General features: G+C 42.1%; 1 protein-coding gene across 2 annotated transcripts; it reads left to right on the plus strand.

The window, feature by feature from the left end:
* Positions 1-13,075: 13,075 nt before the first annotated feature.
* CIMAP3 (ciliary microtubule associated protein 3) lies at positions 13,076-18,334 on the plus strand. 2 transcript variants are annotated; one of them, XM_058537202.1, is made up of 6 exons: positions 13,076-13,229; positions 13,472-13,614; positions 14,257-14,355; positions 15,104-15,234; positions 16,920-17,037; positions 17,861-18,334. In XM_058537202.1, the coding sequence occupies exons 1-6, from the start codon at positions 13,211-13,213 to the stop codon at positions 17,927-17,929; spliced, it is 579 nt and encodes a 192-aa protein (XP_058393185.1). In that variant the 5' UTR covers positions 13,076-13,210; the 3' UTR covers positions 17,930-18,334. The 2 variants fall into 2 exon arrangements, with proteins under 2 accessions (XP_058393185.1, XP_058393189.1); XM_058537206.1 differs by lacking the exon at positions 14,257-14,355.

The raw sequence follows: 18,334 nt of genomic DNA on the forward strand, positions 1-18,334 counted from the left end.
ATTCATGTCATGACATATGACCTCCATAGCTCCTGGAAGGGCTACACTGGAGAGAACAGCCCCCTCTACAAACACCCAACTGACACTGGCAGCAACATCTACCTCAATGTGGTGAGTCCCTGCACAGATGCAGATGCCGACCAGAGATGAGGTTGTAAATTACACAGAGATTTAGGGACAAAACAAACATAAATTCTGCAAATGTGTCACTTGGACAACTGTTCTCTTAAGTAGCTGATCATATCTCATTAACTATAATTTCACCAAAATATTTTGAAAAAATACTAACTAATCCATCTGTCATTCACACGGTACAATTTTACCTGCTAGAACAGTGGACTAACATAACTAAGCATTGGGTCATCAGCTGGGTGGGGCCTCTAGCTAACCTACTGCCATTGCAAGATTAAGTCATGAAGGACTGGACAGACAATGGGGCCCCAGCCGAGAAGCTCATCATTGGATTCCCAGCCTATGGACATACCTTCATCCTGAGCAACCCCTCCAACACTGGCATTGGCACCCCCACCCCTGGCGCTGGTCCTGTTGGGCCCTACACTAGGCAGGCTGGGTTCTGGGTCTACTATGAGGTAGGTAGGTTGGGCTGTACAATTGAAATTCTGTGAATTTCAGGCCCTGCACTGAGCTGTAGCTTTAGGGCTAGAATCTGCAGAAAGCTCGAATGTTCATTCTGTTCACTACTTACCTACTTTAAACACAGATATCACTCCAAATGCTTCAAGTGTTTAAATAACCTATTCATTTAACCAATCCAGTATAAAGAGTCCTTATAATGTGCAACATCCCTTCAAGCAACAGACTTAAATACTTAATTAAGGTCATTTATATTAGCACACAAGGGAATAAAATCTCTCTCTCTCTCCTATTAACGTGGGCTCCCAAAATCAAGCATGAAGAATAGGGACAACATAAGAGTATTTCAAAAGCAACTTGGTCTTATTTACTGGAAATAAAAAAATAAAAACCCAATATTAGAAAACTGACGAATACCCCAATTGGAGACATGAAAAAAAAATCGAAGAGACAAGTATATGCTTTTTCTTTCATGGGAGTCATATTTAAAAGATTTGAATCTCTTGACTTTCTAAAGCTCTGCACCTTCCTGAAAAACTGAGCCACTCAGGCATGGGATGCCCCTCAGGCTGTGCCCTATGCCTATCAGAGTGACTAGTGGGTTGGCCGTGACAGTCAGGAGCTTCAGTATCAAGGTAAAGTCAGCTCCTCCAAAGAGCTGCGGGCCCAGGTCTGAGTTCTGGGAAATAAAATGACTCCTGGTGTCCTCTATCCTTAAACAGGCTTAATGGCTTAAGCAGAACAGTTTCGGAGGTGCCATGGTCTGGGCCATTAACCTGGATGACTTCACCGGCACTTTCTGCAACCAGAACAGGTTCCCCCTCGTCACTGCCCTGAAGGATGCCCTTGGCCTGCAGCATGCAAGCAAGTGACAGCAGGAGGATGCCCAGAGTATATGCAGCATGCAAGCAAGTGACAGCAGGAGGATGCCCAGAGTATATAAATGCTCCTTCTCCATCTCAAAAGACAGCTCTAACATCTGCCCACCCCCACTGCCCAGGGAGCCTCTTCCCATTTCAGCTCACTGCTCTTGCCCTGCTAAGAGACAGGTGCTGCATTCTTTCCCTACCCTTGAACTTCCATGTCAGGATTTTTATGCTGATGGTGCTCAGGGCAAGCTGCCCCAGGAAGCACCACTCTGGTATGCGGATTATTTCGAGCTGAAGACAATAAGGATATTTGACCTCCCCCACTAACTGCCTAGAGAATCTGGCATGGTGGCTCATTCCTGGAACAGATCTTCTATGATGGCTATAAAGATAATGTAAAATAGATGTTGCAATGGGAGGGGCACCAAGCCCCTTTTATCAAAAAACTCTCTCTCTCCCTGACCAAATTATCAATAGATGACCCTGAAAAGAATTGTCCTTCTGCCCTCTGAAGTCCCAGGCCACTACCCACCCCCAACACGTTCCTTCGCCTTTAGCTGCAATACTTAAGCAAGCAGCTTAGACAGAGGGACGAGTTGCTCATTTCTGAGCTTCTCCCATGTATACATGTTATTAAACTTGGTATTATTTTCTCTTGCTAACCTGTCTTGTTGATTATTTGGCCAGCCAGAAGAACCTTAAGGGAAAGGGCAGAGGGAGATTCTCCCTCTTCCCCCGACAATGCTCTCATGGGAAACCAGGCCCACCTGGGTGGGTTTTCCAGGCCTGCTAATTCTTAAAGGTGGGGAAAAGCCTCAAGAAATTAGGCTGACATTCAATATAAGCATTTACTTCTCTACAAACCCTTTATTAAAAGTGTCTTTCAGTTCACCAGCGGAGATTTAACAAGAAACCCTCAGCAGTGCTTACATATTTCTAATCTGTAATTCAGGGGACGTACCAATTCCGTAAAATTTTTTCCAGGTTTTTCTCTTAGAGCTTATTTGCTCCCCACTTACACCAGATCCTAGAAAAGTATTTTGCTCATACGGGGTGCTCAGTAAACATATTTTTTAATGATTTTGACATCGTAAGGGAGGAGAGAACTTTTTAAATTTAAAATCAGGCTGGTTTGAAATTATAGCTCTTCCTAATTCCTGAGTATAGAGTTACCTTGTGATCTCCTCAGCTGTAGGAGACCACCCCATCTCCAGACCTCTCCTCCAGGTCCACTAGTCTGCTCTTTGTGCTGTTTCAGGTTGCACCACACTCGCTCAGCCTACTGAGCCAGTAACTCCTCCTCCCAGCAGTAGGAGCAGAAGTGGGAGACAGACTGGCAGCAGCAGCCCTGGAGGCAGCTCTGGGGGCAGTGGATTCTGTGCCAGCAAAGCCCATGGTCTCTGTCCTGTGGTGAATAACAGAAATGCCTTCTGGCACTGCCTGAATGGAATCATATACCGCAGAACTGCCAGGCCAGGCTTGTCTTGGATAGCAGCCACGATTGTTGCAACTGGGCATAAACCTGACATGTATCTCCATCCCCATGGGTTCTGAACAGTCTCCTTTGCTTAGCACATCTTGCTCCCACCTAGAGTTCTGTAATAAAATCCATCAGTCAAAACATCAGTGTCCTTCGTTTTCAGTGATTTGGGTGGAAACCTTTCTAGATGCGAAAATACAGGCTGTATGCGGGGGCGGAGTGGCGGAAGAGAATGTAAGGAAGTGGTGGAGCCAACAACCCCACAGTCCTCTCTCTGCCTGCGTCGATCTGCATGAAGTTTGGAGGCTGTCAGGAGGAAGTGTGTGAATGTTTGGTGGTGGGATGGGATGAGGACATGAAGAAGACAGGTCTGTAGCCTGATGACCGTCTTCAGGAAGGAGCCAAAGTGATTCCATGAGACTTGGGGGCACCAGCTTCCTCAAGGAGCAGAGGGCCAGGGCATTCTCTTCACGTCACTGAGGTCCCAGATCTGGTCCAGCGCCTCCTGGATTGGCAGCTTTGGGAAGATCTGTGCAGTGGACTCCTTTTGGGGGGTCTGCCCAGCCCATGGGCCAGCAGTATCCCTTTCTCAAGAGATTGCCGCCATTCTTGAAACCATAGCAGTGGTCACCAGCTGCTGTGCTTGTACTGCATCATCTCTTCCCCTGGCTGGGCTGATTGACTGGGGTGGACATTAGACTCAAGAGGGCCAATCAGATTATCACCCCTTGGAATCTGCAACAGAGAACGAGGAATGGCTGTCAGTCCCTGAGAGTGGCTTGGCCTGTAATATGTATGCTCAAGAGCTGTAGTGAGAGACTGACGAGAGAGAAAGTTGCCCTGGATGCAGAGCAAGACTAAAGGGCAGCTACAGAGAAAAGCCGTGATGCAAGATGGAGAGAGAACACTTACCAATGGCTTTCCAACTCTTGATTCTAGCTCCTTCCTGAGGCCCAGATGCATTTCTGCCTTTGGGTTCTGTGAAACACCCCTATAACTGTACAATAAATTCCTCTGTGCTGTTTAAGCTGGCTTAAGTTTGTTTCTTTTATCTGCAACCAAAAGAATCCTAACTAATATAATAAGAATATAATTGCTCCTATTTTTTCTGACATGCTTACTGTACGTCAGACTCTAAGTGTTTTACTTGTATTTTCTTATTTAATTCTCCCAGCAACCTTGTGAGGAAGATAATATTAATTCCAGGAAACGGAAGCACAGAGGAGTTAGATAACCTGCCCAACATCACACAGCTAATAAGTTGCAGAGCCAGATCCAAAGCCAGGCAGGATGGCTCCAGAGCTCACAATCCTAACTACCATGTTTTACTGCCTCCCTTGACATAGACCTCAGTGTGCTCAAGGCAGATGGCAGCACTGGTGGTGGTGATGAGGCACATGCAGCTTTCTGTGTAATGACTACTCATTCATAAGCTGACACGCTTATTGATTCCTTATTATGTGCCAGGTAATGTTCTAGGTACTAAAGACGTAGTGGTAAATAGGATAAAGACTCCACCCTTACGAGGATTATATTTTGCTAGTGGGAATGTTAGGCAATAAATAAGCAAACAAATAAATGTGGAAAGTGAAGCAGTGATAGACAGTGACCAGGGGAAGAGCTTACCTTAGTCTGGGCGGTCCAGGAAACCCTCTCTGGGTAGGTCCCCTGTGAGATGAGCTTTGATATTCAAGAAGAGCCAGTCATTTTGAGATCTGGGAAAAGTCCGTTTCAGGCCATGGTGCAGTAAGTACAAAGTCCTTAAGGTGGAAATGAGCATGCATGTTAGAAAAAAGAAGCCCAGTGTTGCCACGAGGTAGTGGGCACAGGGAATATAGGCCGGGGTCAGATCACACAAGGTCTTGAAACATGGTTAGAAGTTTTGATTTTATTGTAAGTGAGCTGTGAAGCCATTGCAAGGTTATAGCAGGGTCGGACAGGTGGTGACAGGATCTAAATTCAACATTATGAGATGGGGCTGGAATCAGGTTACAGAACACAGGAAAATAGCACTTATGGTGACTGTAGCTGATGTATTGACTTTTGAGCACTTACATGACATGCCTTGGAGATCAAAGACATAGATATGGAGACTAGTGTCATCAATGAGCAGCTGAAGGCAAGAGTCAGTAAAATTTCATATTATTATTAATGTAATTACATCTCTAGCCAAAGAATGATAAAATCTGGAATAAAATAGAGCATAGGAATTTGGGGGAATCTTTTTAGAAAGAGTTTCCTATTTAGGTCACTACTAAGGCAAATAACGCTGAGGAAGAGACATGAGGATGTGGGGCACTGGACCCAGTGAAGGACATGAAAGAGGCTGTCGACTTTGAGGAAAAGCATCTTTGAATAACATAGTGGCCAGTGGCTAGATCAAAGTGGTTTCCCAGACTAATGCCTTTCCAATGTCACTATTTTCCCACAAAGACAAATTCTGTCACCATTTCCAGAATGCAGAAATTACCGCAGCCTAAAAAAAATGGTGCCCCCCTCATTTTTTCCGCTGTGTTTACATATTTATTAGTCATACAAATGAATGTTTACTGTGTACCTACTATGTGGAAAAAGAGGACAGGCATGATCCAGTCCCCATGATGGCTCTAACCTCATCTCCTACGACTCTTCTCACTCCTTCCGCTTAACCATGTTGATCTCTTTGCTGTTTCTCCAATAGTCCAGGCTTGTTACTGCCTCAGGGCCTTTGTACAAGCTAGAATACTCTTTCCCCAGATTTCCATTTGACTTTCTACCTCCCTTCCTTCAGAGCCTCAAAGCCACATTCTCAATAAGGCCATTCCTGGCCATGCAATCTAAAATTGAAGCCCACTTTCAGTGCTTCCTTTGTTTTTCCTTGGTGCCTATCAATGCCTCATATACCATACATTTTATGTATTTACCTCTTTTATTGTCTGCCTCCCCCACTAGAATTAACCTCTATGAGGACAAGGATTTCTGTTCACTGCCATATTCCCATTGCCTAGAGCAGTACCTGGCACATTATAAAAGTTTAATAATTACTTTTTGAGTGAATGAATCAGTGAAGGCAGGAAGGGGCAACAGGAACTAACAAGTTGAGTATCATGAACATTGGACTAGATACTTTGTATAGGTTATCTCCTGCATGGTAAACATTGTCTCCATGTTATAGGTAAGGAAATTGAGATCTTGTGAGGAAAACTTGCCTAAGATCAGGTAGCTAACAATTAGCGTAGCTGATTTTCAAAGTTAGGCCTTTCTGGCTTCCTTTACACCACAACGTTGTCCTCACAGAAAGCAATGTCATAATGACTTGAAGGGTGACTTCAAGGGTGGGGCTGTTGCTTAGCAGCCAGTCTTAGTTCCACCCTTCATTTTCTTGGTTAAAGTCCACTCGTGAGAGGGGTGACTCACGGAGATATAATATGAGAGAATCAGGCTTATTCAAAGTCCGTCTGAAGGAGAGCTCTGGTCCAGAGCTTCTTGGAGATCTTCACAAGTCCATGCTATCTGATCTACTTTGGAACATGAAGGGCACCACAATAATGCCATCCATCCACAGGACATTCCTTTGGGACTTTGCTAATGGTAATCATGTTCTTGGACTGCAGTATATGTATGAAAACTCATTCCTTCAGTATTGGAGTCTAAGGGGAAAGAGGCGGGGTAGGCACAGGATTCCATAAGGGCCCTGATGCAGGCAGGGGTAGAGGCAGTGCTTCTCTCACCTGGTTGTGAGCCTTGACAAGGGGTAGCACTCATCCAGATAAAGAGGCACCATTTTTTTTATTTGCACAAGGATATCCTTGGAGTGGGCTCTAGCCCTGGGCGTGGAGGTGGTAGATGGGAAGTGCATTAACATTTGTTAAATACCGATTACAGGTTAGTCACTTGCTGTGCAAGATTTGTCCTGTGTTATCTCCTAAATTCTCATGGCAGCGCCAAGAGGCAAGAGATGATTAGTGCCATTTTATAGATGAATCAAGGCTTAGGTAGTTTAAGTAACTTCCACAAGGTCGTGTAGCTAGTAAACAACAGATCAGTGCCTACCGGAAACCAGTTCTGAGGGGCTTCAAAGCCTGTGTTCATTCCTCTACCACCAGATGAGAGAGGCTGGTATTTAAGAAAGTCTGGAAAGTGGGATTTAGAAAGTCTGTTTTCCTCTCCTCTTTCCCTTCTCAAAACACATCCATCCTCCAGCAGAATCTCTATTCTCTGGATCAGGGTTCTCAATCCTATTCAGACCCAAGTCCTGCTTTGAGTAACAAATTCTTTTGTAACGCACCCTTTATTATCCTAAAATTAAATTCATGGATAACATAACCTACCACACATAATTTCACAAACAATATAATGCCACAACTGTAATGTAAAGAAGAAAAAATAATTTCTAATAAAATTACATGTATTTCAATATATAAATGCTATATGTAATATATATTATTATAAATGCTATATGTAATATATAAAATTACATATATAAATGCAAAATATAAAGGTAAATACCTTTATTTAAAATAGGGGTAATACTTGACAAATTACAAACCATTGAAGTAAATAAAGGGAAAGGTATGTGATTACGTTATCCTTGAAAAGAAGTAAGTAAATAATGTTAATGTGCTTTCTCTAGAGTTGCTGGAGTTTTAAAAATAAACTATTTATTGGTCTATCATGCATACCAAAAAAGGCCCAAATCGTAACTGAACAGATTAATGAAAGATGCAAGGTGAATTCACCAGTGTAAGCAGTATCCAGTTCAAGGAATGGAACATCACCATAACCCCAAAAGCCCTCCTCATGGCCCCTCTCAGTTACTACTTCCACTCTCCTTTACAAAGGTACCCCCATTCTGACTTCTAACACATTGATTAGTTTTTCCTATTTTTTTTTTGTGTGTGGAAGATCGGCCCTGAGCTAACATCTGTCAATCCTCCTCTTTTTTTTTTACTGAGGAAGACTGGCCCTGGGCTAACATCCATGCCCATATTCCTCTCCTTTATATGGGACGCCGCCACGGCATGGCCTGACAAGCGATGCATTGGTGCGAGCCCAGGATCCGAATCAGCGAACCCCGGGCCGCCGCAGCAGAGCGCCCACACTTAATTGCTTGCGCCACCGGGCCGGCCCCAAGTTTTTCCTATTTTTGAACTTTATGTAAATTTACACATACAGCGTGTAAATGTACCTGTCTGAATTATTTCATTCAACATTGTGTGAGATTAATCTATTTTATTACATGTGTGGGATTTTGTTCATTCTCACTGCTGTGTAGTATTCCTTTGCATGACTATTCCACAACTTATTTTTCCATTCTACTGTTAATGGACATTTCGTTGTTCTAGTTTGAGGCTATTATGGATACTGTTGCTTTTAACGTTCTTGTACAAGTCTTTTGGAACACAATTGTATGCATTCCTGCTGAGTAAATACCAAGGAGTGAAAATTATCAGGTCATAGGGATGTCCTAAACTCAGCTTCAATAAATCCTGCCAAACATTTTTCTAAACTGAATTATCAATTCACACTTACACTGAAAGTGTACTCAAGATTTCCAGTTGTTTCACATCTTAGCAGCACTAAATATTATCTGTCTTTATAATTTTAGCCATCTGGTGGGTATCTCGTTGCATTGTTAATTTGCATTTCCTCTATGACTACTGAAGTTGAGCTCTTTTTATATGTTTATAAAACATTTAGATATTCTTTTTTTCTGAAGTGCCCATTCTAACCTTTTATTCATTTTTTTATTAGGTTGTTTTCTCTTATTGATCTGTAATAGTGCTTTATATGTTCTAGATCAGCACTCTCCAGTGTCAATATAATGTGAGCAATGGGTGTAATTTTAGATTTCCTAAAAGGCACATTAAAAAAAAGTAGAACAAAAGTGAAGTTAATTTTAATACTGTTTTATTTAACCCAATATATCTAAAGTATTATCATTTCAACATGTAACCAATATAAAATTTATTAATGAGATATTTTGCACTCTTGTTTTCATTCTAAGTCTTTAAAATCTGGTGTGTATTTTACACTTACACACATCTCATTTTGGACTAACCACATTTTAAGTGCTCAATAGTCACACATGAGTAGTGGCTACTGTATTGCATATTGCAGGTCTAGATGCTTTTTTGCTTCTATCTATCTTCTCCCATATTTTGGCTTACTTTCTCACTCTCCTAATGGTGTCTCTTTTTTAATTATTATTTTGAAACAGTTTCAAACCTGAAGAAAAGTTGCAAAAACAGTGGAATTCCCCTATCCCCTTCACCCAAATTCTTTAATTGTTAAATGTTACTTTTCTCCCTCTCTCCCTCTCTCTGACTCCATATATATACATACACTTTTTCTGACATGATGCCCCATCCTCCCTAAAAGCTCTGGTGTAACTCTCCCAGAGATTCTATCCTACATTATGACCACACAACCCTACCAATCTGAAAATCAACATTGATACAACACTACCATTAAATTCACAGACCCTATTCAAATTTTCCAACTGTTCCAACAGCATATCTTTCCTATCTTATCCAGGATCCTATCCAGGAGTACTTGTTGCATTGGATTGTCATGTTTCATAATGTTATGTTATTTCTTTGGCACTTAAAGATACTATTCCATGGTCTCCTGGCTTCTATTGTTTCTGTAGAAAAGTCAGCCATCAGGCTTATTGTTGCTTCTTTAAAAGTAACATGCCTTTTTCATCTGGCTGATTTCAAGATTTTTCTCTTTTTGGTTTTTATCAGTTCTACTATACTATGACCAAATGAGGTTTTCTTTTTATTTGTCTTGCTTGAGATTGTAGCATTTGTGAATCTCTGGTTCAGTGTTTTTCGTCAGTTCTGAAATATTCTCAGCCATTATCTCTTCAACTCTTGCATCTGCCATGTTCTCTCTCTCTCCATTCCTTGTGGAACTCCAAATACGTGTGTTAGAACTTTTCATTGTTTCTCATCTGTCTCTTGCATTTTTTTTCTGTATTTTCTGTCCTTTTGCTCTCCAAGCTTCAGTGCAGTTACTTTCTTCTGATTTATTTTCCATTTCATTCATTCTTTTTTTCAGCTTTTATAATCTGTGTTAAACTCATGTGTTGAGTTCTTACTTTCAGTAATAGAACTTTTTATTTCTACAATTTTTATTTGATTCTTTCTTATTGCTTCTAAAAATCTCCATCCTGTCATTTAATGTCTTGAATATAATTATCAGCTTTATCCCCTTTCCTGAACTCATTTATTATTATTTAATCCAATAAATTTTTAAATGAGACAAAAGTCTATTTAAAACATTATGCCAAAAATTGAATCTCCTTATTCCCATTCAATTAGACCATTGCAACAGGGCAGGTGGTTTCCTGGAATAATTATTCTTCTAATTGCATCATACACAGTCAAACTAAAAAAGCAGATAACTGTCTCATAAAGCTATAACAGATAGTCTCCACAAGCATCAGGCATCCTCTTGATGTTATAACTACGGTTAGAAATGTACATGATGGGAACTGCTGAATTCTTTACTTAAAGTCTTCATCAAAAGTGGCCACAATATAAAACTTTGTCTAAGTATTCTTCTATAGTAAACAGTCCTTGCACAGGTTCCTTTGTGCATGATCATCATTCAAACATTGAATCCTTGACAATTCTTAGAGCTACATGAAATCTGCCTTAACTTCTCAATTTTACCATTACACAATTGGTTATATCAGAGAAACATGCAGCATATGGACAGCCCATCTTTGACTGTACTATGTTTGGATTGGCTTTAATGAAAAGTTGATAAACTTGCATCAATCAGGCTATAGGTGGGCCCAGTCGTATGTTAAATTAGTAACATAAACAGGAAGATTGATGGGAAAATTTCTCTTTTCTTGAGTACACTGGGATCTTTATTGACTGTGTTTATAGGGTCTGATCTATCTTCTTCCTTTAACCTCTGACCTCAGAAGCCAAGAATTTGCTTCATGGTCACATATTTCCTCGCTTCCTATGTTCACCCTGCAGTCTTGAGGCATCCTCCAAAATCTCAAGCCAAGTAGAGTTATTTTAAAGTTCGCGTTTGAGAATTTCAATCTCTGGATTTCCTTTGGGTTTATTTCTGCTCTTTTTATGCATGAGTGGTTATTTTATATTGAATGCCAAACATTCTGCCTGAAAAAATTATAAAAATTAGTTGAGATTCTGGATGATGTTATATTCAGAGACGATTCACTTTTGTTTCTGATGCAGTAAGGTTAAAAGCAGATTACCTTAATGCATTTGGGGACTGAATTGATACAAAGCTGGACTTCAGGGTTTTTTCAGAGCTGGTCTGTTTCTTATTTACCGTTATTCCTAGGGTTTATCTTTTTAGGGTCCCAACTAAAAGCCCAGGATGTTTTCCAGTCTCCCCTCCTCCAAGGCCAGCCTAATTTTTCTTCCCCAGCTTTCAGAAACTGTCCAAAGTTCTACTCAAATCCTCTTCTTCTCAGCCAGCTTTTTAATTAGCGCATATTCAAAGGGAACAGCGGCACCAACTGTTGGGCTTACCACATCGGGCATCCCCTCTCTCTGGGATCTTGGCCCTGCATGTTCTTTCTTCCTTAGTATATCTCTGACATCTTCAAACATATATATTTTATTTAGCCCAGCTTTTCTATCTTTTCTCAGCTGGAGGATTAGTCTGAAGCAAACCAGTCTACCAGCAAGGGAATGGGTTGCCATATTTTCAAAGTACTTTGTAAGGCATGTTTCACGTCACTAATAATGTAAACACTAATTTCAAAAAACACTGTGAGTACCTAAAATATTAATGAAAGTGAAAATTATCAAATCAATACCAATATTTCTTTACATTTTATTTACCATCAGTATTACTGCAATTATATTTTGAGTAGACAGAATGCTTGGAGTAAATTACACAATAATTTTGAGACCATAGCTTTATTCCATTTAAGCTTGTTTCTCATACAAGCTTCTCCTATATTACGGGGCTTTCTGCATTATTTCTTGAAAAAAAAAAAAAACTTTTTCAATGTTATTACGTAAGTCAAGTACAGCCAATTATTTTTGTAGTGTCCTGTAGGACATTTGAATGTTATGCAGGATATGAGACAATTCACTGTGTGACTGGGCAATGCACTGCAGGGCGTCCAGCCTCCTTGGCCCATTGACCAGGAGCATATCCTCAATAATTTTTCACAAGCAAAATGCTTCCACAAGTTTCCAAAATATCCTCTAGGACTCAGTATCACCTTTCTGGAAACCTTCCATTAGATTTAGAAAACCATCCCTGCAGACAGTGCTAGCCCAGGATATGTGTGGATCCCAGGGTCGTCCTTGGAGGCCAAAGGGTAGTATGGACCAGTCACACTGTGTTCTTGCCTCCCACACATGACAACTCCTAAAGCCATCCTAAAATCAAGTGAAAACAAGTTAGTGTTAATACTCAGGACAAAGGCAAAGAAGTCAACAAACACCCTGACGTTTCTTCTTGGGTTAGGATAGGAGCGCCTCGTCAGCGGGCTGGATATTATCTTCAGTAGTAATAACCTCTTGTATTGTCACCAAGTACCAGGAACTGAATTGCTTTAATCCCGTTATCTTTATCCTCTCAACAACCCTATAAAGAGTTTATTATTCCCAATTTAGAGATGAGGAAACTAGGACTTCAAGATTTAAGTGACTGGAAGATTTTAAAACTATTCAGCACTTCTGTGATCCCACTGCACTCCTACTGCTCCACTCAAGGCTTCCAGCTGTTTTAAAGCCTCGTGCTCCGCTTAGGGGTAGAAGGGGGCAACCTGATGGGAAGCGCTTGAGGAAAAGGAAAAATGGGTCTAAAAGGGGCCTAATATGGAACTATCTAGGCTCCATTCTGTTCCCAATTCCCCTGCTCTGGGTGCTGCCCTGGGACCCCACTCCCACAAGCCATCACTGCAACCACTGCGTTCTCCTATTTCCCTGACCCCAGATATCCCGGCATTCTAAACCCCAGTGTCCCTCCCTCAGCAGCGCATTCCCGGGGGCCCAGGTTCCAAAACCCTTCTCCCCACTCCTTCAGCCCCGCAGCCCCTACAACCGCGGGTCCAGCAAATCCTCTTTATCCCAGCTGCCGGGTTCGTACTCTCCTAGGCGCCTGGCCAGGAGGTGCCGGTTCGGGCCGCAATAGCGGCTCCTGAGGCGCCCCCCACTTGCTGCGCAGGCGCGCGCGGAGCCACTCCCCTTCGGGAGCTCCTCGGTTGGGGCTCGCGGGCCTCGCCTCCGTTCCCTTGGCAGCGCAGTACACAAAGGCTAGCCTGGCGGCGCGCGCGATGTGCTTCAACAGAGCAGGTGAGGGGGCTGCAGCAATGGAGTCGAATAGAGGGGAGGAGGAAGAGTGCGGAGTCTGGGAAAGCGGAAGGAGTGGGGAGGATTTAGTTCGCTCGCCTCCATGGAATTCTGTCTGATTTTGTTAAGAGCTCGGTCGGCCCGGTCCTTGCTCCGCCTCCCTACAATCCCGCCTGCCCCCAGTATGCTCCCTTAGACCGAGGAGCCTTCCCTCATGGGAGTTTCTTCTCTCTCTCGATCTTCAGAGTCTCTGGTTAACAACTCCTTTGGAACATGTCAACAGAGGAGGATCTTTCCTCATTTCCATCCCCCAAACTCTTTGGGGAACAAGTTTCTCCCTCTTAGGGGAGCGCCCCACAGAGGGCCTGGATGTTACATGGCAGAAGATGTGAGTATTCACCTTCCCTTGGGTGGGTCTCCGTTCCCTGGCTCTCTAAGGATACCCAAGTTTCATGGAAGAAAAGCTCTATGGGATTTGTGATCTTCAGGGTCCGAACATGAGAAAGTGCCCTGAATCTGTGCAACCAGACATCAGGGCCAATGTTAGTAATTAAAAGACCTTTGCTCCCCACTTTGAACCCCCACCAAACGCAAGCCTTTGCTTCATATAGTCCCCAGTATAGTCCCCACTCCGTTCCCGGCTCCAAAGACCTGTGAACAAACCCGCTTACCCTCCCATTAGTCCAAACCTGGACTGTTGAAGTGCTGGTAGGTCAGTTTATGAAATAATATGATCAGACCGACAGTTGCGTTAGAGCAAATGCAGCCCTGTGGGGCTCAGAGGACTGGATTCACTGGAAGGCAGAGAAATATCAATTACTCTACCTATCCAGGATCATTCCTTTGTAGAGTAACCTGTGTTATATGTACTTATGTAATTGTTTGTATGGTCTTGGCTCAGGGGAGTCAAGAAAGAGCAACTTTTGCAGAGAAGATTCAGATAAGAACATTCTAAGTTCACTCTGTTTTAATGACTATAATGATCTCTATGTGTTTTTTTCTTTATTTATTTTTTTAATTCTACCCAAAGACATATGGCTTGGCATACAACCTCTCTAAGATCCCGACCAGTAAAAAAGGATATACTCTTGGAGCCAGAACAGCCGTGAGGTTTAAGCCAATCAACAAGGTTAGAAGTGACTGAAAGTACTTAGATTTCAGCGTGATCCATGTTGTTGCATGTATTTGCATTGGGGAGCAAAGGGCAGAGAGTGGGAGGTTACCTAAAGAATATGCCCTGAAATTCAAGATAAATAGACATTTAGGCAAAAGCTATTAGAAAGCCTGTGTAAAAAGCTTGGGCATTAGCATTGCACATGTGTGTGTGAGTGTCCTGGGAGAATGGAAAACAATTCTCTGAAAAAATTGTACGAAGACAGGGCTTCAGTGCTGAGACACCTGATGCTAAAATCCTGGAAGCTTTGTTTATATGCGTCACATTATCTTGTCAGTTAAAAGAACAAATTCCAACTTTTCCACTCTTTTGTGTGATTGGATTTCAAGACTAAAAATCTTCAGTATAGGATCCTAGTCTCTTGTTGGACATTTTCCTGATGCTTAAGCTCAAGGAGTGGGATACTGGCTCTAAAAATATCTCTGAGTGGGATGGTGGGGGTAGTAGCCGCAACAAGTTACCTTGGTTCTCTGCCCACCCTAGGCTTATTTCTTCAACCTGAGCATTATGTAACTGTAGGTGGTTGAACCACACACTTACCTTGGTTTTCTACCTACTGTGGATCTATTTTTAAGCTTGAGGTGGTTAAACCATAGCTGATACATGACCAGGAAGAGGATGATTCTGTTTTTTTCTACTTAGAAGCCTTATATGTATGTATCTACATCACCCTCTAACATATTGATCTTTTTCTTGGAAACAGGATATGACGCCTCACCCAGGCAGGTACCAGACAGTAAATCCTCGGGAGCAGAAACACAAACAAAATTTTGCTCCATTTAATGCCTTGTTGCCTCGCTTTAGGACATACTCAAAGGACACTTATGATCCTGGGTATGTCTGTCTCCTGTCTTTGGTGCACTTCAACAAACAGCAAAAGGAAAGAAAGTACCAAGAAAGGGGTTACATCCAAACAATGCCAGCTAAATAAGAAACTACCCTTCTGTAAAGATTCAGCCTGTTGCCCTCCAGATCTCTGGCATTATAGAATTGTAAATCATAGTGATTCATTCAATAAATATTTATAAATGTTCCAGAGATTTTTTTTTTGTAAGGAAGATCAGCCCTGAGCTAACATCTGCCAATCCTCCTCTTTTTTTTTGCTGAGGAAGACTGGCCCTGTGCTAACATCCATGCCCATCTTCCTCCACTTTATATGGGACGCCGCCACAGCATGTCTTGCCAAGCAGTGTGTCGGTGCACACCTGGGATCCGAACCAGCGAATCCCGGGCCGCCGCAGCAGAGCGCACGCACTTATGCGCCACCGGGCCAGCCCCCAGAGATTTTGCATTAAACCCATCACACAAGGCTCCCAGTTTCTTGGAGCTTACATTCTAGAGTCCAGACAGATGAGAAGCAAGTAAACAAGAAGATATCAATGGTAGTAAGGAGAGGGATGATATAATTTAGTAGTCAGACCAGGACACTTCTGAGAGTGAAAGGGGGCCTGATTACTAATTATACCAAGACAGTAGCCAAAAGCTAGGACTGTCCTGGGAAAAGCAGGAGGTATGGTGACCTGGTGATGTGCTATGGAGAAAATCAAACAGGATGATGATATGATACAGAGTGATGGACTGGAGGCTACTTTAGCAAGGATTGTCAAGAAAGGTTTTTCTGGGGATATGACACTTGATCTGAAATCAGAATGACAAGACTGAGCCAGCCTTGTGACGATCTGGGCCCAGAGCTTCCCAAGCAGAAGGAACAGCAAGTGCAAAGACTGTAAATTGGGAAGGAGTTTGGTGTGAGGAAAAAAAGAAGATTTTCATGGGTATAGTGTAGTAAGCAAGAAGGAAAGGAGAACAAAAAGGGGGGATGGGGCTAGAGTATGTAGGCCTTGTAGACCAAAGGGCTTGTTAGAAAGCCTTTCAGAATGTACAGAATAGTAGGGCAAAGGATCAAGGTCTGTCTTTTACTGATGAGAAATCCAAGGATCAGAGATGATCCCTTCTCAAGGTTGCAGTAAGGAAGTGAAAGTGTTGAATCTTGACCCCCATGTCCACTCTAAGTGTTATCTCCACCACAGCAAAGAGTCTACACCAAAAGACAAAGTGTTGCAAAAAAGGCGATTATAAAATAATCCTATTGTCAAGAAAATTTAACTGGTTCTACTTTGCTGTCCCTAGATTGCTGATGGATTAAATTATCACTACAATTTTATCCCCAGTTTCAAATCATGGGCAGTACTAACACATCACTGTGGTAGATTTCTTTTATTACCCACCGCTTCTAGGATCTTTTGGTCTCTCAGCTAAGGATATTGAGTTGCAGAAATATTTTTTTAAACTAGAGTCAATTTTTACCATAACTGGATGTCAAGACTAGATATCTTTAACACTGACACCTGATTAGAAATACACTGACAGGCAAAGGAACTTCACACTTGCCCAGCACCATCAGTCTGTTGCCTTTTCCCAAGGAGTTAGGACTAGTTCAGGGTTAGCTGTAGTATTGATGGAGTTTGTATGTGGTCACTAACTCATTAGACATGATGTTCTGTATTTTTTTTTTCTAGCCCTGGCACATACAACCTAGAGATAAAGCCACCCAAAAAAATCACCTGGCCGATGAAATTTGGATCTCCAGACTGGGCTCAGATTCCATGTCTACAGAAAAGAACCCTAAAAACTGAGGTAATAAAATTGGATTCTGTAGAGCACTCCGTCTAGTACTTTCATATGTATCAAGGATTTTTAACCAGGAGTCTGTGAATGAGCTTCAGGAAGTCCTTGTCCCCCTGATATTATATGCACAATTTTGTATGTGTATGCATATGGGGATCTTTTCAGAGAGTTACACAATTTCATCAGATTTTTAAAGGTGTGTATGACAGAACAAAAGTCACGTTTTCTTGTTTAATCCTCAAATCCTTAATTTAACTAGCTCCACTATTTACCTCCTGTGTGATTTTGGGCATGTCCCCTAATTTTTCTAAGCCTCAGTTTTCTTATCTTTAAAATGGGTATAATAATAGAATCAATCTGATAAGGTTGTAAAGATTGAGATAATATGGAAAGCATTTAACACAGTACCTATAACATAATAATGCACATTAGCTATCATAATTCCAGAGGTGCCTTTTTTTTCCTAGTGAAACTTTGGATTAATTCTACAAATATTTATTAAATGCCTAATGTATTAACATCATTGTGCTAGCCTATGGGTAATATTCAAGAATTAGACATATAATCTTTGTTTTTGAGAAGTTTACCAGCTATACTTGGAGATTTACCAAGTAGAAAATAATTCGTAGCATGATATACAACAGAGTAAGAAGACAAAGAGTAGATGTACATACATATGTTGAGAGAATCACTACAGCTAGATTACTATGGGGTTGAGGTTTAGCGAGGTCACAACAGCTATAATGTGCAGTTCTATTTTGCACAGCCAGGAAGACCAGAGGCAAAGGGTTCTCATGAGAATGTTGACCTACACAATATTCTTTCATTGCAGCTGTCCACAGACAAAGACTTTAGAAAGCATCGGAACCGTGTGGCCTACCTGAGCCTGTTTTACAATTGAGAAGCTGTGACTGCCTTCACGTGCTCCTGCTGACCACAGCACCTCCAGGATTGAGGGCAGAGCTGCTCGTCCCCCTCCGCGTTGCTGTGGCTCCCTTATCTGCCAGCCTGGGGCCCTGGGAGGGATAAGAGTCTCATAACTACTAGATGAGAACATAAAGACTAGTTCAGAGTGTTCCGTCTCCAGGTGCTGGTTTGTTGTGTACGTTTGTAGATGGGTCTGGGGGTTCCTCTTAAGTGTTCTATGAGGTGGCTCTATTTTACTGAAATACTCGTGGGTCCCTGCCCTCTGGCTCTAATTCCCAGGCACCAGCTTTTTATATTCTACCACTAACCCTGGTAATAGGAGGCTATACCCTATACATATAAAGGATTTGGATGGCATTTGGGCTTGCTTGGGCTTGTA

Source organism: Diceros bicornis, chromosome 4 (assembly GCF_020826845.1).
Source record: "Diceros bicornis minor isolate mBicDic1 chromosome 4, mDicBic1.mat.cur, whole genome shotgun sequence".
Taxonomy (NCBI): Eukaryota; Metazoa; Chordata; class Mammalia; order Perissodactyla; family Rhinocerotidae; genus Diceros; species Diceros bicornis.